Source organism: Magnolia sinica, chromosome 16 (genome assembly GCF_029962835.1).
Source record: "Magnolia sinica isolate HGM2019 chromosome 16, MsV1, whole genome shotgun sequence".
Taxonomy (NCBI): domain Eukaryota; kingdom Viridiplantae; phylum Streptophyta; class Magnoliopsida; order Magnoliales; family Magnoliaceae; genus Magnolia; species Magnolia sinica.
Window position 1 is genome coordinate 52,025,124 of NC_080588.1, and position 21,611 is coordinate 52,046,734.

At 38.0% G+C, this 21,611-nt stretch overlaps 1 protein-coding gene and 1 pseudogene across 1 annotated transcript; both read left to right on the forward strand.

Moving 5' to 3' along the window:
- The first annotated feature begins 794 nt into the window (after positions 1–794).
- On the forward strand, positions 795–2,561 carry LOC131228965 (gallate 1-beta-glucosyltransferase 84A24-like). Its single transcript, XM_058224806.1, has one exon. It carries the CDS (start codon positions 992–994, stop codon positions 2,429–2,431), a length of 1,440 nt encoding a protein of 479 aa, XP_058080789.1. The 5' UTR covers positions 795–991; the 3' UTR covers positions 2,432–2,561.
- Positions 2,562–6,977: 4,416 nt separating this feature from the next.
- LOC131228839 (histone H2B.8-like) lies at positions 6,978–7,503 on the forward strand (annotated as a pseudogene).
- The last annotated feature ends 14,108 nt before the right edge of the window (positions 7,504–21,611 follow it).

Consider the following 21,611-nt stretch of genomic DNA (forward strand, 5'->3'; position numbering starts at 1 on the left):
CACCTAACTTCTGAACATAAGAACTTCTTAGGAAAGGGTTTCCTGACAATGTGCATACATCCACGAGGATGGACACAGATATCTATCCAGTATGCTCCTATCGAGCATCAATGAAAATGTGCCATGCACCCGTCAAGCATCAATGAAAAGGCCATACTAGCCCCTGTAGAGGGAAAGCATCCACATTGATATATGTCCTTTATATCTACATCGTCCATTAGTTTTTCTATCTCTTTTTAAGCCATCATACTGATCTAAATTTCAGGTGAACTATATATTGGAAAAGTGGTGATTGAGGTTTACAAACTTTTTTAGACTCAATAAATTTTTTGGATTAAGCTGATATTTGTATTCTCTTTTCATCACGTCTGCGTGATCACGTGTACAGATTTAAAGCAAAATAAATATTAGGGTAGGCCATTGTTTGCCATTGAGATTTTGATCTGTTTCATTTTTATGTCTCATGTCCTAAAATAAGGTAGCTGCAAAACGGATTTACGGACCAACAGACGGTAGAAATACAGCACAAACGTTTATGTCGGCGTGCTCTTTTAAACGTGGGCCCACACCTGTATGGCGTACCAAGCGCTGGATCAGGGGCTGACTCAAGCCATACGGCAATCCATGCCAACTTCGCACACGTGCGTTAGATCAGATCCACTAGTTAGGTGTGCCTTACAGCTAACATGCCACGGACCCAAAAATCAAGCCAGTCATCTTGTCACGTGGGTCGCACCCTGTATTAGAAGTGTTGAAGTTAAAAGTTGAGAGAGTCTAGCGTCCACCCGTGGCTCCTCGGATGCGTGGGCCGGCCGAACGTTTGCATCTGGGATCTTTTAGGATGCGCCCCACAAATGACTAGCGTAGATCTCAGCATCTCCAGGGAATCCCAGCACGGATCGAGTTAGGTTTGCTTGCCTATATTAGCCCACCATCCTGCCTTTTCTCATACCTTGGAAAAACACTAAATTGCAGCTTTAGAATAGAGAGAATGGGAAGCGACCTCGTCCATGTTCTTCTCGTTTCCTTCCCGGCCCAAGGCCACATAAACCCCTTGCTCAGGTTAGCAAAGAGGTTAGCATCTAAGGGCCTTTTGGTAACATTTTCCACCACTGAGGCCATTGCCCATATGATGCAAAAGGCCAATAACAACATCACAGCCACCAACACCCTAACACCCATAGGCAAAGGCTACCTCAGGTTCGATTTCTTCTCCGACGGTTGGGATGTGGACCACCCCCAAAGAAACGACCTAGATGCATACATGGTCCAGCTCAATTCAGTGGGTCCCACGTCGCTTGCGGATCTCATCGAACGGCAGGCTAGCGAGGGCCGCCGGGTGTCATGTGTCATCAACAATCCGTTTTCACCGTGGGTCTTGGATGTGGCCACTGATATGGGCATCCCCTGTGGAGTGTTGTGGGTGCAGTCGTGCGCCGTCTTCTCCACGTATTATCACTATCTTCATAATCTAGCCAAGTTCCCGACCTCATCTGAGCCGCACATCAGCGTCCAGTTGCCAGGTATGCCGTTGCTGAAGGCCGATGATTTGCCATCTTTCCTATTACCAGGCACTCCTTATGGCTGCTTAACGGAGTTGATCTTGGGCCAGTTCAAGAACCTCTCGAAAGCTTCTTGGGTTATGGTGGATTCGTTCGACGAGCTTGAGAATTCCATCCTTGAGTCCATATCCCCCCTTGTGCCTATCACCCCCATCGGCCCCCTATTCAAATCGATCGATACGGAAAGTGATTCCACCTCCGTCCGTGGCGATATGTGGAAAGCCGTAGATTGCCTAGAGTGGTTAGATTCCCACTCACCAGCCTCGGTGATCTATATCTCTTTTGGCAGTGTCGTGGTCCTTGGAGGTGACCAAATGGAAGAGATGGCCTGGGGACTTCGGAACAGCAAACGTCCATTCCTGTGGGTGGTGAGACCAACGGAGAATTCGGCAGACACGCGTCTACCAAAAGGGTTCTTAGAAGAAATAGAGGGCCAAGGTAAGGTGGTGCAATGGTGTCCACAGGATCGTGTGTTATCGCACCCTTCGATTGCTTGCTTTGTGACCCACTGTGGTTGGAATTCGACTATGGAGAGCCTTAGTTGCGGCATCCCGATCATCGCATTCCCTCAATGGGGTGATCAAATAACAAATGCCAAGTTCATATCTGATGTTTACGGAGTCGGCCTACGTTTGGGCCACCCCAAAGGCGGCCCACTAGTCACTAGGGGAGAAGTAGAGCGATGTGTGGCTGAGATGACCGACGGTGGGCCCAAAGCCGAAGAAATCAAGAAGAATTCCATGAAGTGGAAGGAGGCCGCGGTAAAGGCGGTCAGCATAGGTGGATCTTCGGACAAGAATATTCAAGCCATTGTGGATGATGTGAGAGGCAGAGCAGAAAATCAAAACGGTCCAAAAGCTGATGTATGAAGATGTTATTACACTGAGAGCGGATTAGGTGAGACCTCGAATCCACCTAGGTGGGTGGGATCCCTGATTGTGGGCCTCACAGTGATATATGTGCATTAAATCCACACCGTCCAACCATTTTGAAACCTCATTTTAGGGTATAATCCAAAAAAATTGAAGCTAACTCAAATCTTAGATGGGCCACACCACAGGAAACAGTCGTGATTGAATCCCCACAATTAAAAACTTCATAGATGAAGTGACTACACAAATATCATCTTGATCCAAAGCTTTTGTAGCCCACATGAAGTTTATAACAGCCGATCACCACTGTTTCCTGTATAATGGTCCATTTGGGATTTGAAACTGCATTTTTTGGATCATAATTTTAAATGACCTTTCAAAACGGATGGACGGCCTGGATGTAGTCACGTACATAGTGGGCCCCTAATCCCGCCTCAAAGTGGCCTCACCTAATCCGCTCTCATGTGGGCAGGCCGAGCATATGTCAGTGTTCTTGTAGTCATCGTGGCCATTTATTAGTTACGTGCAGTGTATCATATCACTAGTAAAAACAATATTGTCAGAAAAAACGTTCCAAGCGCCCAAATTCAACGTGCATGTGTAGTTCACGTAGTATCTTGAATCACAGTTATCACTCCCTGATTAACGGTCCACTTGTATAAAATGTTTCCTTTTCACCCACTTTTTTCCAAACATGTTCTCATCCTCAGAGCCGGGGAGAGGGCTAGGTGCGCCCCTACCTGACCCAGGACGATGCGGCCCTTACTGTAGGGCATACGTTGATGTATGGATAGTATATCCACATCATCATCCACTCTTCCCAATCATTTTAGGGCATGAACTCAGAAAATAAAGCTGATCCAAACCTCCAGTGGACCATCTATAAGAAACAATATGGTTGAACGTTACACCAATAAAAACTTCCTAAAGCCCACGCTAATATTTCAGTATTGTTTATTTACCATCTAACATACTGATATAGTTAAGATGAACTTGGAAGAAGAGAAGAATAAAAACAAATATCAGCTGATCGAAGACTCTTGTGGCTTCTGACTTTAAAGGTAGATTAACTACTGTTGTTTCCTACAATATGGTTGGTATACCTGAGATTGGGTTGAGTCTGCTTTATTTTTGGACTCATGCCTTAACGACATGAAAGACTGGAAGGACAGCTTGGATATACAGTACATGCATCAAGGTGGGGCCTACAGCAAAAGGCCGCACCATCTTGCGTGAGGCCGGTTCCGCACCTAATCCCCTCCCCTATTGAATGATGACCATCGTTTGTCACCACACCTGTAAAGAGAAACGCGCGATCAGGCACTTTTAATAATTCCAAAGAAAAAATAAACGCATGCTTTATTTGATAGGGAATCTTTGGTTATGCTGTTGTAGAGGGGAAATAATTGGGTAGATCCTGAAATCTACCGGGGCTACTTTGACAGACCTGAGAGGAACAATTTAATGTGCATAAAATCATGCCGTTTATCAAGTATACCAGTTCTTGTGGGTCTTGGTCAAAAAAATCAGACTAATTCAACACTTCTGCGGCCCACTCAAAAAAATTATACACAAAAGCTCTACATTCTTGTGGTATGACACACTTTAATTTTGGAATACTGTGATATTTTTATTTTTTATTTTGTAATTTTTTTTGTTGCTTCTTTTTTATATTTCCGTTCATTCCTAAATTAATCAATCATGAAATGACATGTATTGTTGCATAAAGGAGAATATAACATGCAGAAAGATCTTTAAATATATATATTAGGAATACTTGCTGGCGCTGAGCTGATAATATATGTCATTTGATGACGGGGCATGGTCGAAAAGTTCAAAAGGCGAAGAGAGGTTGAGAGAAATGAAATAGTTAAAAGAATACAAAAAGACAGAAGGATTTGGAAACACGACGTGGCAATGATTTAATTACCGTAATGGTTGAAGTAAAGAGGAGAAACAAATACAAATTATCTATGTAGCAGAGGAGTCTATAAATAATAGAGGAAACCACAAAGAAAAAGTTCTCACACCAATCCAACAAATCCAGTCAAATTTATCTCATCTTATCTTAGCATAATCTTTTAGCCTTAGTTTTGTCTTAGGAGTAGTAGTAATCTCTTAGTTGTAATCCAAGTATAAGCCTATACACTACTCTTTATACGTTCTCAATACAAGCAATTCTTCATTCAGAAAGTCTCCTTGCAGTCGCATCTTGACTAATCGTAAATAATATTTCTTTCTTGTTTGATGATTGTCAAGTATAAAAAGTCCTTTCATTATAAAAGGCAAAGTTGAACCCATCTTTGGAGGAAGGACCCCGCCCTCTCATCATTGCCTGATCATCCTTTAAAACAATTCGTAAGTGGTTGAATACGCGATTGATCTCCTCATATCTCGGTCATATACGACCACAATCATTGTATCCGTCTATATTAGCACTTAGGGTCAAGTTGTTCGGTTGGAATCGAGCCACACAATCGATTATGTCATGCCCACACCACTACGCGTGACCACAAAATCCAAACTAGAAAAAGTGTCAAAGAAGTTTTAGCACGCCCAATGGGATAAAAAAGACTTGGTTGTCAGGAATATATCCATTTTTATTGTGTTGCTAAACATGAGTCAAAGAAGTGGTCGCAATACTTCTAGCTACCACTCATGAACTTCCACTGGGAGGAACTAGCACCTAAGTTGTTATTGAACCCGACACCTAGTTCTTTTAATCCAGACATGGCATCTACATCTCAGACTAATCCTCATGAGATAATGTCAGTCAGGTTACGAGATTTGCAAATGGGAATTCGACACCTTGTAGACCAATCACGAGCTGAAGTTGAGCAATCATGAAATCAGGCTGAAACCTTCAATAAATGATGGTTAGTTAGACCTAGAGTATGAATAGGATGATGGTGGCCATCATTGTTGCAAGGATGCATGGTGTTCCCCATCAAACTATACTTCAGCCTGGCTTAGCCTGTTGTGCCGCAACAGACTGTGCATCGGCCTCTTGTTGAAGCAAGCTCTGTCGAAAATTTGGCATTGGCATAGCCAATATCGGTAGCACCCATATTATGATAGAATATGTCTCCTTCTCCAGTACAGGAAGCACATATGATTCCTCCTCTGACTAAGGCCAGACGATTTGAGTGGGAGAACATAAATTTCATTCCAAAGTTTAAGAATCAAGTACTTGTGGAGTTACCTTTTCTTAGAAATTAACCTTTTAATGGGAAACAATACCCAATAGGTCCTGAGATACCTCCTGTGTGGTCGAACCTCGTCAGGTCAACTGTGATCAAATTCTCCAAATGGTCCAGGAAGTAGCATGCCAAGTGCTTGAACCACCACTCATGTCTACCACAAACCGTATCCTGAATGGATTGATAGGCAATATCATTTACCAAAGAATTACTAACCATACTTTACATTGTTTACTGGCGATACTAGCAAATCAACTATAAAACATATAGGTCGATTTACCATGTAGTATGATGAAGTTGCTAACAATGACTATTATAAGTTACAATTGTTTAGTCATTCACTAACTGCAATAACTTTCACTTGGTACTCAAATATGTTGCGAAACTCTGTTCAAACATGATAACAAATATATGAGAAATTCCCTACTTAGTTTTTCTACAGGGACAGGGAAATTTCTATAACTAGTCTTCCCCGTTTTCGACAATCCCTAGGAGAGTTAATCAAAAACCATATTACTAAGTTTAAAGAGAAAAGGGTCAATGCAAAGTAGTCACGACTGAGGCCGAGTTTATGCAACTAGCTTAGGATGGTCTGGAATTTAAACTCTGTAAAAGAGTTCATCGGAATGGAGTTTTTTGACCTCTATGATTTAACAAAAAAGTATCAATGTATGAAGCGCTTCTTCAGAAAGTAATAAGGCAAAAGAACGCATCTACTGAGACATACTATTATGATCTCAATTATGATGTCACAGTGGCTGAAGTAGTGGCCAAACAACCATTCATCTGTTCGGCATTAGTTAAAACAAAAGAAACTACACTGACTACATAGAAACCACAACGGACATATACCTTTGATATCACCCGGGCTGACGAAATCTTTGATATAATGTTGGTCGGAAAATTTATCAAAGTCACTATTAATCATAAAATACATATGGTGAAGAGTTGAAAAAGACCAAATATTGCAACTGGTATGGTGATCCAACCCAAGGGTTGACAACCCCAAGTGTAAGGTTATGATGCAGTAATAACTCGGTGAGCTCGAGGTTAAATCCTCAGGGAATGGAGAACATGGTTAGAAGTAGTCTAAAGCTAATTGATTTTCTAGGTTTTTAATCCAGCAAATGGGTATTACACCAAAACTTTGGTTTAGGAACATGGCTAGGGTCATTCCTAATGAAATACGGTTTCAAACCGCTCCTAAGTGGTCCTAAAACTCTCTGCGCACCCTACTCTCTCTCTCTCTCTCTCTCTCTCATTTTTCTTCTCATCGGCGATCGCTCACCGCTACTCTCCCAAACCCTTATTCAAATTCATGATCTCGTCCTTCTCTCTCCCCAATGGCGCCCAAGGCCGAGAAGAAGCCTGCGAAGAATAAGCACACCGTAAAGAAGTCGATGGATGAGAAGAAGGCAGAGAAATCTCCTATAGAAAAGAAACCAAAATCAGAGAAGAGGGTTTCAAAGGAAGGAGGATCGACCGAAGACAAGAAGAAGAAGAATAGATCAAAGAACACTGAAACTTACAGGATCTACATCTTCAAGGTCTTGAAGAAGGTCTATCCCGACATTGGAATCTCCGGCAAGGCCATGGGGGATCATGAACAACTTTAACAATGACATCTTCGAGAAGTTGGCCGAGGAATTGTCGAGGCTAGCCTGCTACAACAAGAAACCCACTATCACGTCGAGGGAGATCTAGACGTCTGTTCATCTTGTCCTCCCTGGCGAACTCGCCAAGCACACCTCCCACCTAGTCCCTGTCAAAACCCCAATCTCCCTCCTATCTCCTTTCAAAACCTTAAACCCATCCCTATCAAAACCCTCATTAACGTCCGCACCCAGTTCCTCCTTTCTTGATGTATAAAAGCTTGTGAAATGATGATTTCATATGTGAATTGATGGATCTGATGAGGAATCCAATTCCTATGCTAGGACAAAAAGCTGGCTGTTGCAGAACATGTTGTTGTATAATCTCTTGAGCCCCATTTGTGCAAATCGGGCTATTGAATTTCTATGTAAAATGCGAAGTGATTGGGTGTGCATGTGGGGTGTTTAATGAAATTCCTGAGAGGAATGATATGATGGGTCTCATTGTGGATGGCCCATCCACTAAGAGTCCCCCATATTTTTTATAGAATATTTGGCCTCTTTGGTTGAATATGAACTATTATTGTACTTGCCTTCCCAACCATCTATTTGTATGTTGCCTGAAGAGTAATAATTTTTTTTCAATGTTTCAGTTTGGGATGCAGACGTTCAATACTACTGGCATGGCACTAACCTCACAATTAACAAGGGAGTATGTCCAGGGATCAGCACCAGAATGGCTGGATATGCAGGTCATATATATATATATATATATATATATATATATATATATATATATATATATATATATATATATATATATATAATCCTTACTGGTAGTAAGGGCTTTAACCAAAATACACCTTAAGTCAACTGTATTTTCCTAGTATGTTCTCTTTATATGCACTGTGGACCGCTATTTCCACTAATGAGATCGAACGGTCTCCATTTCCTTTGGTGTTAGAGAATGCATTCTTTCAGTAACCGCATATTGTATAACAGTGTATCCTTCTCTTCTCTGTAACAATAAATCTAAACAAGGCATTTCACTAATAATATTCTTCATAAACTCTCTTATACTCCTTAATTAGGGAATGTCTTTTTCTTTTCTTTCTTACTTAAGTGTTTCTATCATCTTGTGGGTTTTTTTTTTCTTTTTTTTTTCTTTGTTCAATGGAGTTATGCCTCTGTGTTGGATTTTTGACTAAGGGTTAAAGTATCATCTAAAGCCTATATTTTATTGTAAAGTCATACAATATTTTTTAATATTCATTTTTAATTATACTACAACATTCTTTAGGTTTCAAATATATATATATATATATATATATATATATATATATATTAAATACAGGTTTCCAATTGGAAAAAAACTTACAGGCTTTTGTTAGTGGTTGCATGACTTTTATCGGCGCTTTTTAACTAAGTGTACAAAACCGTTTTGAAATTGTTTTTTTTTTTAAAAATTTTACAATGACTTTTTTTTCTAAAATTTGCAATAGTTTTCAACTGTTCTTATTCTAAAATTTGCGGCGGTTTTAAACCGTTCCTATTTTTTTACAACACCCTATTTAACCATTTCTAAATGATTCAGGAACGGTTTTTAACTGTTCCTAAATAGGGATCTAGTGTAGTAGGGTTAAGGGTAAAAACAATAAAATAAAAGACTAAGGATCTAAAAATTCACTTATAGCAATCACAATATAATTCATTTATTAAACTCTTATAACTCAATTGGAATTGAAGTCCTATCATATCTAATTGAAAAATAATATTGTTACACCCGTAATCAATATCAAATAAAATATGAATTCAATTGAATGATTTTCTCATGAAGCACTTGGATATCAATTGCAGGGAATTAAAAGTATCCAATATACTCAGAGGTGACAATAGATCAATCAATTATAAAGATTGATTCATTCTCTAATCAAGAATTGTAATTGCACTTCCAAGAATTCAATGTGCTTAGAGTCGATAATAAATCAAAAATGAAACAACATAAAATCTTTAAAGTAAAATTCAAATATATTCAATCTACTATCATCATTCAAACCATTGTTTGTTGAATAGAATAAACTAAATATTGTAATTAACTACAAGCTTCATCCCTTAGCCTTAGCTAAGAGATTAGACTAACATGACTAACATCTTAGAATAAAAACAAAAGAAAAATATAAAAGACAAACTAGAACCAAAAGATTAAAGGAAAAGACAAATCTGTGGAAGCTTCACCACCCATTAGTCTTTCTCCCAATCCCTAAGTCATACTTAGAATGACCTAAAATTTCTCCTTAAGTAAGAAAAATTCGTACCAATTTCAGATTTTTACACTTTTGTTACGATTCGGTCACATCGACTATAGCTTTTGGTCGCACTGATCATCACTTCAGTCAAACCAATTGGGTCTTTTGGTTACAACTGAATTTTATCAAATTATGTCTAAAGTCTTTGTCTCCCTCGGGTCGGACTGAACTATCCTTTGGTGGGATCGAACCTAACTTTAATCACACCTAAGTGTTGAGCAAAATTAAGTCTGAAAATCACTTTTTTCTTGCTGGACTGTTTTTACCACCTTCTGTTAGATTGAACCAACATCAAGTGAGACTGAATAGTCTGTTATTTCTATTATTCAATCGTGTGATTTTTCAGACTCTTCTCCATCTTTAATGCTTGATTTTCTTAGATCTTTGGCACTTGAATTCTTCAATATTGTTTTCCAAACATTCAATTTTTCACTTCTTCATCACCTTTCAGCTTGATCTTTTTTTAAAGCTTTAAATCTTCTATTTAAGCATGATTTCATATTAGGCTTGCCAATTACCTCACATGTAGAAAAAATATTTAATTAAATCAATTAAGTACTTAAATGCAAGAAAAACTAATGCAATTGAAAGGATAAATATGCAATATTTGGGCATTATCACATCGAAGTAGGTTGTATGTTACTAACAAATGTGTTATTTTTAGGAACATTATCTATGATGACATTGATTGGGGATTACTGAAATCTCCTAAAAAAGAGAAAATCTTGCTAATCGACAACGATCCATTTCCAACAAGCATGGAGATTAACATGGCAACGGTTAATCCACATAAATTGATTCAATTGCGATGAAAGGTTGATCTTAGGGCCAGTAACGATCAATATGTAATATATCAACCTAAAGGGAAATCTAAACTAACATGGCAAGCAGCTACATAATTATGACCGAAAATAGCATCGCCAAACTTATGTGATCAATGTGTAAAGCCAGTTTGGGCGACGAGGCACTTGCCTTGGTTAAATATCCATAAAATGATCGAACTAAACCATGGGTTAGGAGAAAATATAGGAAGAAGAATCCTGTCAGCAATAGAAAGAATTTCGACATCCTTCTAACCATCATCGACTAGCTTTAATCCTAGGATAAAGGATGGTTAAACTTGCTCCGACCTAGGAAGGAATATGGAGAAGGCTTAGGCACCCTAAGTATCCAACCATATCAAAAGAGATGACTCGTACCCAAAAATGTCGTTGGCAAAGGCAACAAGCCACCAGACGAAAGGAATTGGTGGCCATAAATGAGAAACCTCATGAAATAACAATACAACTACAACTAATGTTATCGATTTCATGGCTAGAAAATGAACAAATAATAGTGAATATGGTGGATTTAACCATGAAACATGATCCACACAATATGGTCGAAATAATTCAATAGTTTAAAAACATTGATGTTGACGGCTCGATCGAATATCTTAGTGATGAATGCTTTGCAGGAGACAACTTGTTAATCGAAGAGCTCATAAAAAAAATAAAATAAAATAAAAACTTATTGGGAGAAACTTCACCCAACCATGAAGTTCAGATAAACGATCCTTCATATAGATATCTTGTCATTGAAATTAGTGAAGAATGACCAAATTCAGAAACACATGAGGGGCAATGTCAGAATTCAATAGTTCAATTTGGATCCTTACCACCAGTTGTACTGGATTGTAACATGGTACTCATCTTACCATTGACTTTTTAGGCCAAATCATCTTAACTGAACAATATGGAGGGAGATGTGGAAGAACCTAGTCCTCCTATAATCATATAGGATGCATCCTTTAATGTTGAAGTAGAAATGATGAATGTGTCAATAGTCTTTTTTGAGCAAGGCATACCTTCCCAAAGAGTAGTCATTGAAAGACTCGCACATACTATGACTCAACTTCTGAAGTTGTTATACATTTTCATTCACTTGGAAGAATGCCCAGTCACCAAGGTACTAGTCGACATCGGTGTGACTGTAAAGATTCTCCTAGCCAGGAATATGGCCAAATTGGAAAAAATCTCAGATGATTTAATTCCAACTGAAATCACGGTTATCAATTTTGCTGGAGGAGTAATTCAGACACAAGGCATCCTACTTGTTGAATTGATGGTGGGAATTAAGAAGGTGTTGGTTGCTTTCTTCGTGGTCGACATTTTGTTAAATTATAATCGCTTGTTAGGCAAAGATTTGATACATTCATTCTCATGTATTCCATAATCCTTCCACCAGTTCATGATTTTTTGGAATCAAGATAAAGTCGAATTGGTGTTACTAGACAACGAGTCATTCTTAGTCACATCCAATATAGTCTAAGCATGTTTCTATGGAAATAAAATTGGACCGATATGTTTCACTAAAGGGGATAAGTATAGGCATCCAACCGGTATAGATGCCAAGATTAAATCGGATAGCATATTATAAGACATTGCTACCATGCTACAATTGGATAATGATATTTCAATAACTATAGTAGCCTATCGACTAGTCCCAAGTTGTACTATAAAAGAAGTCCTATGATGAGTTCCTCATTAATTAATAAAAGAATGGCCAAGTTTATAGTTAGAATAAGGCAACTCGAATAAAGCTTCAAGTATGGCAATAGATCCTTCGTCGACATGGCCGACATCGCAATACCAGCTGTTGAGGTAGCCGAAGACGGCATAAAGATGAAAGACTTGAAGCAAGCTCTAGAAAAGTTGGATGACTCTCAATCTCAAGTTTAGGATCCTTTAGTACAAATAAACTTAAGAACAGAACATAAGCTTAAACTGGCTTTCATTAGTGATTTATTGGAGCCATAAATTTAGGCCAAGCTTACCGATTTTCTCGAGTTTGTTGATTGTTTTGCATGAGATTACCATACATGAGATGCCAAGGTTAGACCAAAGCTTGGTCAAACATAGATTGCCAATAAAAGAAGGATATTGACCACATAAACAATTGTCAAGGCAGATGACGACTAAAAGTTCTTTAGTCACTTCATAGATGGAAAATATCATAAAGATAAAAGGCTACTAAGTGGTCAAGAAATGAAAACAACAAAAAGAAGACACATCCATTGAAATCAGAGCAAAAAAAGAAGACAGAATATCAATCGATCATTAATTGAATTTTGGAACGATCACTAATAGAAATTGTAAGAGGCCGAGCAGAAGAAGGAAAATGCGGAGGATTTGGCCGATAAGGTGTTAGAAAGTAATCAAAAGGAACATTTGTATCATTTAACCTCTCCATCTCTTTCTACCATTTATTAAAGGCTTTATTAAACTTGACTTCTTCATGTCTTTTATAAGCTTCCTCTATCTCCAAAAATATACTTCAAATGTAATAATCTCAACCAAATTTTTTTTTATAATATTTTTCAAAACAGGCAATAGCCTTAGCTGTAGAAGGGGTACCTGAAATCTTTGCCACAACTCGATCGGGTTTTTGTTTAGAGAATTTATTGGTGCGATCGATACAGTAGGAGAAATAGGAGGTCTAGAGATTGGACATGTCAATGCTGGTGATGATTGAACTAAGGGAACTACTCAGATTGGGTCGACATCCAACACTTTTTTGTGTTTTTTCACATAAGTAGGCATGGGTAATCTGTACTCGTCAGACATCCACATAGGTAGGCATGGGTAATCATACATCTACTCTGTGAGTAAACTTCTACTATCATGGGCATTTGATAACGAATCTACTAGGCATATTTGTCTAGGGAGATCCCTCAGGAACCTAGGCACAAGGTGTGCATATAGTAATAATGGATACATGTAATGCATACTCACTGTTAATACATTAATATGTGTACGTTAATAGATACACCTCTCTCTCTGAGAGGAAACAATGAATTCCAGAATATCAATTATTTGCATATTTGCATGTTCGAATCATAAATCTTATGGTAAGAATCAATCTAGCATAAGTAATATAACATGGCAACATGGCAACCATATCAATCTAAATAATCACAACTACAAATTCATTTATCTTAATCATACAAATATGAGACATGTTGGGATTCACTCAACTATTTATGATAAGGTTAAATCCTTTGAATAGTCACACGCTTTGGAATCTATACTTCAAATCCCTATTAAGATGATTTAGCATGCTACAATTCATTCATATTTTCCAACAAGTGGAGTCCACCTTTGATTCAAGCAAGATTACCCAACATCAATTTCTAAATTTAAATTTGGAAAACAATAAGAAATGTCGATCAATGCAATTGATTGATCGAGATAGCTCGAGGGCCCTTAATCAATCCTCTAATCAATCAACCATGGATCAATAAAATTTAAATTTAGTTCTTTAACTTTTTAGACACTTTTAGCCATTCTCGATCAATCAAACTTGGTTAGATTAAATCAATTTGCTCACTAGACAAAAATAGTCAACTTTGGTCGATATGTTTGATCGATTCTCCTTGATTGAACAAACCTTAATGTATATTAATCGAAATGGACCACAAATTATGGTTTTTGGTCTATGGACAAAAATTGACTCATTCGATCGAATAAACACTGACTTGATCGATCAACCGAAGTCAGATAGGCTTTGTTACACGATTTGATTTTGAAAAAATTTAGGATTCTTCTTCTCCCTTGGTTTTAATAATTCCTTTTGATCACACAGTTGGTTCCAATACATCCAACGGTTTTTCTCATAGTCAAATTTAGAAAACCAAAGGATCGATTAAATCCAAAATATTTAGAATTTAAAATTGTTTCTGGCCAAAGCTATTATTGTTATACAACTTCAGAGATCACTATGGAGAATCTATTTGTCAATTCAATCTACAATTTGAGGTTCTAACACGATTTGGCCTTAAGATCTGTAGGTTCGAATTACCTTAGACTGAGACAATTGGATTTCTCATAATTGATCGTCCTTGTTGCAGAAACTTGTTAAAATTTGATCTCTATCATCAAAACTTACTCATAGATTGGAACAATGATCGTAGGATTGATTTGTTCCTCTTATTGTTTAGATCCGGGCCTATTAGATAATTTTATAATTTTTCAAGATTAAAAATAAAGTACTAGATTAAAACTTACTAGTTGTGGCTTCTCATTCGCAGGGCTTCTCTCCCTCCTAAGACCGCTCTTTCGGGTTTTAAGTTTTGTATAGTTTTCCTTTAAATAGAGGAAGAGCCCTTATTCTAGAAGATTCTACCAGAATTTTTGTGAGCTTAAGCAAAATCAAAATTCCTGCAATGTTGGGAATCAATCCCTTGACCTATCTCTTTAAGTAGAGCACTCCTATTAACTAAGCTAAGTGCTTGGTTTTGTTAATAAAGAAAAATAATATTATTAATTTATTTAGTCAAGGTCTTAAGTGAGTCACAAAAAATCAGGATCATTACAATGTGGCTCCAAGTTTATGAAAGTACTCTTGATAGGCACTTAGTGATTTCCTGGTTTTAACTTGTGAAATAAAAGAAATTAGAAACATATATATGTTGGGGTTTGAACTACAGAATCACATAGATATGGATCTAGGATAGCAATGCAAGAGCGCTAAGCAATCACAAGAGAACACAAAGATTTAATGTTGAAAACCTTTTCAAGAAAAAATCACGGCACAAAGCGACAGATCTTCACTATGAAAATAGAAATTACAAAGAGAGAGGACTTACCCGATTCGAACAACGTCAAATCTCACCCTTGATACACCCTTTGCAAGCCCTAGAACCCTTTTGGAAACCCTTAGAATACCTTTAAAATGCCTTAAAATACCTGAATATGTTCTTGGGGACTCTTATTTATAGTTTAAGAAACCCCCCTTTCGCATCGACTTTCAAATAGTCCGGAAACCATCTCAAGTTTACACAATCCATGCATGGTTTGCGTAACCTTCGACTAGTCGAAGTAGGGCTTCAACCAGTCGAAGGGACTTTTGACTAGTCGAGCTAGTCTCTCGACTGGTCGAGCAGCTCGGACTTCCAAGATTTAAGACATTTGTTTAACAATAATCTTAACTATGATTTCAATCTTTAACCGTGTAGCTTCTTGACCTCTTTTCTTATCTCTGCGTCGCATCATAGATTCAATCAATGCTTCTTGTGCACACTCTGTCCTTCTTTTATGTCATCGCCAAGCCCAGAGAAGTTGCATAGAACTTGAACTTCTCTTTAGGAACGACTTTGCTGAGTATGTCCACTAGATTCATGCTAGTGTGAATCTTTTCCAGTGTTACTCCTCCTTCCTCAAGCACCTGTCGGATAAAGTGGTGACGAACATCAATGTATTTAGTACGTGAGTGATAAACAAAATTTTTAGCCAAATTGATAGCACTCTCGCTATCATAAATAACTAGCGCATCCTCCTACTGAAGTCCCAACTGATTTATCATGCCCTTAACCAAACACATTTCTTAAATGCTTCTGTCACTATCATATGCTCTGCTTCGGTTGTGGAAAGAGTCACCACGGACTAAAGCTTTGACATCTAACTAATTGCTCCACCCACTAGTACAAACGAGTATCCTAAAGTAGACTTCCTAGAATCCACACTGCCTGCGTAGTTTGAATCCACATACCCTATTAACTTTGTTTATGTCTTTTAAAAAATTAAGATGTAGTCTTTTGTACCTCAAATGTATAAAAGTAGTCATTTCAGTGCTTTCCAATGTTGCTTACTGGGGTTTAACATGTATCTGCTCACAACACCAACTACATGTGAAATATTTGGTCTCGTACAGACCATGACATACATTAAACTGCCAACCGCATTCAAATAAGGTATATGAGACATAACCTGATTTTTCTTATTTGATTTAGGACATTGTTATGAGGAAAGCTTAAAGTGAGCAGCGTGGGGAACGCTCACTAGCTTTGGCTGGTCCATTCTATATTTGATCAGCACCTTTTTAAGATATTCTGCCTGTGATAACCAAAGCCTGCTCCTCTTCCTGTCTCTATGAATATCTATAACGAGAACCCTTTTCACAGCCCCCAGATCTTTCAACTCGAATGTCCTTGATAATTGAGTCTTTAGTACATTGATTTTAGACATTTCATGACTGACGATCAGCATATCATCAACATACAATACTAGGATGATGAATTTGTCATCACTTAGTATCTTGTAATAGACATAGTGATCGTATTCACTTCGAGTAAATTTCTGAATCACCGTGAAAGAATTAAATTTTTTATACTACTGCCTAGGTGGCTATTTCAGGCCATACAACGAACTCGTTAACTTATAAATTTTTTTCTCTACCCTTTAACTTCGTAGCCTTCTGGTTGTTTTATATAGATTTGCTCTTCCAACTCTCCATATAAGAATGTAGTCTTGACATCTATTTGTTCCAGCTAGAAATCATATTAGGCAACTAGTACCAACACGAATCTGATAGACGCCTACTTAACCATCGGTGAGAATATATTTATGAAGTCGATTTCTTCTCTCTGATCATAACCATTCGCTACCAATCTAGCTTTGTATCTATCTTGTTTTCTTTTAAATAACCACTTGCATCTGATCGCTTTTTGGCCCACTGAAAGCTCAACCATCTCCCATGTGTGATTTTTGTGGAATGAGTCCATCTCATCGTCTATAGCCGTCTTTCACTTTTCTACATCAGGCTCACTGAGAGCCTCTTGAATAGTAGACGGGTCCCCCTCATCTATAACGAGGGCATATGTAATATTAGAGTCGTCCCTATATCTTGTTAGTAACCTACAATTCCGCGGTGGGTTCCTTCTCACAGGTGGCTGCTCCACCTGATCTTGTACCTCTGTCTACGCATCTATCTCTGCTTGAGTATCATTTGTGTCAATCTAGATGTTTACAATCAACCTTTCTAGTTCCTCTTGCTCCTCTTGATCATTCTTGTGGAATAGAGAGATTTCATCGAATCTAACGTCACGACTAGTGATGACCTTGCGTATGACCTTGTCGAATAACCTATAACCTTTCACACCAACACCATAGCTAATAAAAATATACTTTTTGGCTCTATGATCTAGCTTATCTCTCTCAACTGACGGTATATGAGAGTAAGCTTCACAACCAAATATGCGTAAATTTGAGTAGTCGAGCTTATGACTACTCCATACTTTCTCTGAGATTTTACATTCAATTACTATAAAAGGAGACCGGTTCACCAAATAACAAGTATTGTTAATGGCCTCAGTCCATAAGTCCTTGCCCAATGCAGTACTACTTAACATGCATCAAGCCCTCTCCAAGAAAGTTTGATTCATTCGCTCAGCCACACCGTTTTGTTTGGGTGTGTGGTGCACTGTGTTGTGCCTACTGATCCCTTCATCCTTTCAATATTCATTAAACTTAACGAAAGTGAATTCTCCACCATTGTAAGTCTTTAAAACCTTTATTTTTCACCATGACTATTTTTCCACCATTGCCTTCTATTGTTTGAATATGGTGAAAACTTCGGATTTACGTTTCATGAAGTAAATCCAAACTTTCTTAGAGTAGTCGTTAATGAATGAAACAAATCATGACGACCCTCCAACGGAAATCTCTAACGATGACCCCCATATGTCAGAGTGCACATAATCAAGCACTCCCTTACATACATGTTTTCCAGTTTTAAAAGATAATCTAGATTGTTTACCATATATACAATACTCGCATATATCTAAATTAGAATTCTTAAAAGCTGAAATTAAATATCGGTCAGACAGTACCTTCATGCCTCGCTCGCTCATGTGACCCAAACAGGCATGCCACATATGTGCAGACATGAAATCTACAACATTCGCTGCCACTCCACTCTCTAAAGTACTTCTGATTAACTTGTAAAGGTTTTCGTACCTTTATTCTCTCATAACTATGAGTGCCCCTTTTGTTACTTTAATGACATCATTGTCGCCGGTGAACTTGCACCCTATAGTCTCGAGTGCACCGAAAGAAATCGGACTTTTCTTCATATCAGGAACATGTCTGACATTAATTAAAGTATGCTTCATCTCATCAAAAATCTTGATGCTCACCGTACCAATAGGCATAACATTATAAGCATTGTCGTTGCCCATAAAGACATGTCTACCATCGCGTGCTCTGTAACTGACGAACCAACTCTAATGAGGAGTCATGTGATATGATGCTCCTATGTCGAGATCTACTCATCTCCATGATTGTCATGCAAGTGTCCGATCATGGACATAGACAATACATCACCACCACTTGTCTCTTCATCAGATGTGACAACATTGGCCTCCTTGGAAGAAGCCGCTGAATTTTCTTTCTTCGCTTTAGCATTGGTACAATCCTTCTTTATGTGTCCAAGCATCTCACAGTTCCAACACTTTATTTTTCCTTTGCCCTTACCCTTGTATTTGGATGTAGGTCTTGAAGATCCTGTATCTCGCTCAGAATTCCTGCCTCTCATAATCAGTGCATCGGAAGATATCCCCATGTCGTTGTTTAGCTTTCTCATGGCCTTTCCTTGAAGAGCTGAGATAACGGTGTCGACACTCAAGGTTTTATTTATGGTGCACATTGTGTCATTGAATGACTCATATGATGCCGGAAGAGAATTCAGCAACATATATGCTTATTCCTCATCTTTGATCACTTCCTTCATATCCAAGATTTTGCAAACTAATTTATTAAAATTACTGATATGGGCCTTCAGATCTCTACTCTTTGCCATCTTGAAGTTATACCACTGTCGCTTCAAGTGTAGGCGATTTTTAGAGTATTTTTTCGTATATATCCTCTAACTTCGCCCATAAACTAGCCACAGTTTTCTCCCTCAAAACATTATAGAGAGCCTCATCCATGAGACTTAAACGGATCGAGGATAAGGCCTTCTTATCAAGGGTATTCCATTCATTATCAGTTGTAGTAGACTTTTTCACCTCAAGAGCAGCATCCTCGCCTTGCTTAGTTAAGGAATTGATCATCCTGATCTTCCATAACTTATTGTTACTTTTGCCTGAGTACTTCCCAATGTCATACCTAGTGTTTTCCATTGATGTTAATAATATAGATTCAAATCTATGCCTCAACGATAGCTCTGATACCACTTGTTGGGATTTGAACTGCGGAATCACATATATATGGATCTAGGATAATAATCCAAGAGCGCTAAGCAATCACAAGAGAATACAAAGATTTAACGGGAAAAACCCTTTCAGGAAAAAATCACGGCACAAAGCAACAGATCTTCACTATGAAAATAGAAATTACAAAGAAAGAGGACTTACCCAATTCGAATAACCTCGAATCTCACCCTTGCTACATCCTTTGCAAGCCCTAGAACCCTTTTAGAAACACTTGGAATACCTTTAGAATGTCTTAGAATACCTTAGAATGGCCATAGAGACTCTTATTTATAGTTTTTTTTTTTTTAAAAAAAAAAAAACCCTTTCGCACCGACTTTGGAATAATCTGAAAACCACCTCAAATTTATGCGGTCCGCGCGCAATCCGCGTAACCTTCGAATAGTCGAAGTAGGGCTTTGACCAGCCGAAGGGACCTTTGACTAGTCGAGCCACATGTCAGACCTCCAACATTTAAGACATCTGTTTAACAACAATATAAACATTTTAAAGCATATTTTACAAATCTATTCCAACTATTAACAAATTCTTAGGATTTAAAGGGAATGGTGATTAGAATTTTGTCTAACTGAGGTATGATGATATGCGGCGAAGCTCGACTGAAAGAAGTTGGAGGAGAAGTTGTGTTATATATAATGATCCTTTTAGTATCTAAATTTGATCCATAACTTGCTATTTGTCAAAAAAAGAAAAAGAAAAGAAGGAGAATGAGGTTATTTAATATTACTCCTTTAGTTGATGTTTCAAAGGGATTACTTTAATTGTAAGAATTAAAAACAATTTATGAAAGATTAATTACTAGATCGCTTTCCAATGGAATGTTCCAGATTCATTAAAATAATGAAAATTTAATTCTAAGTCATGCTTAGGTGAGAATCAGGTAAAGTTCTACTCTTTGCAAAGCATGACGCTCGACATCAAGGCAGAAGTAGTAAATTGCGGAACCCACCATTATTAAATCTTCACTCATGATAAATTTTCACTAAAATAGGACGATGGGATACTTTTAGCTTTCCACCGTCCAACAAATGTCCAAATCCAACGCTTCTCATGATTCCACTAAAACAGCACCTGATAGGAGACTTTAAACTTTTCCCTGTCCAACAAATGTCCACCAATCCAATGCTTCCCAATATTAAATAGGAATGCCAGCGAGTTGTACGTCCAATCAATTGGATTATAAGTTACTTATGTACATAGCAGATAACTTTTAACATGTTATGTGCGTGAACATTCAACCTTACCAATCCGTTGTACCCACGATAAGGATTACTTTATACAAGAATCAGTCCCATCTACTCGTTACGAGTCCCACACCATAGAAAACAATGTAACTCGTTGATAAATAAATAAATAAAATTGCGGTCCATTTAATGACTGGATGGAGCTTATATTTCCTCAAGATTATGATCATCATCAGGCCAATCCATTGGACGGATTGGATGTGGCACACACATAACAGGTTAGAAGTTATTCAAAAGTGAGCAGTAACTTAGGATTGAACCAGTTGGACTTGAGTTCTCGTACTTAAATAAGCATGGCTTTTAGTTAATAATACAGTTGGCCTTTAGTTCATAATACATTCGAACTGGGAGCCATAATTTCGACCACTTAATTTAAATGACTTTTATACCCTTGTATGCATTTTTTAAAAAAAGTTACGGCAGAGTGGAAACGGATTGGCTACTCCCCTGCCACTAGCCCGTGGATGGTGGTCTGTGGGCCCACCATGATGTATATGTTTCATCCATGCCGTTCAATCATTTTTACAGATCATTTTATGGCTTTATGCGCAAAATGAGAGGGCTACAAATCTTAGGTGACCCACACCACAGGAAAACAATAGTGAATGGATATCCACCATTAAAATCCTCCTAAGGCCCACTGTCCTGTTTATTTGACATCCAATATGTTGATTAGGTCATAAAGACCTAGATGAAGGGAAAAAACAAAGATCAGCTTGATCCAAGACTTTTATGGCCCCCGAAACATTTTTAATGGTCGACGTTCATTTAACACTGTTTCCTGTAATGTGGTCCACTTGAGGTCAAT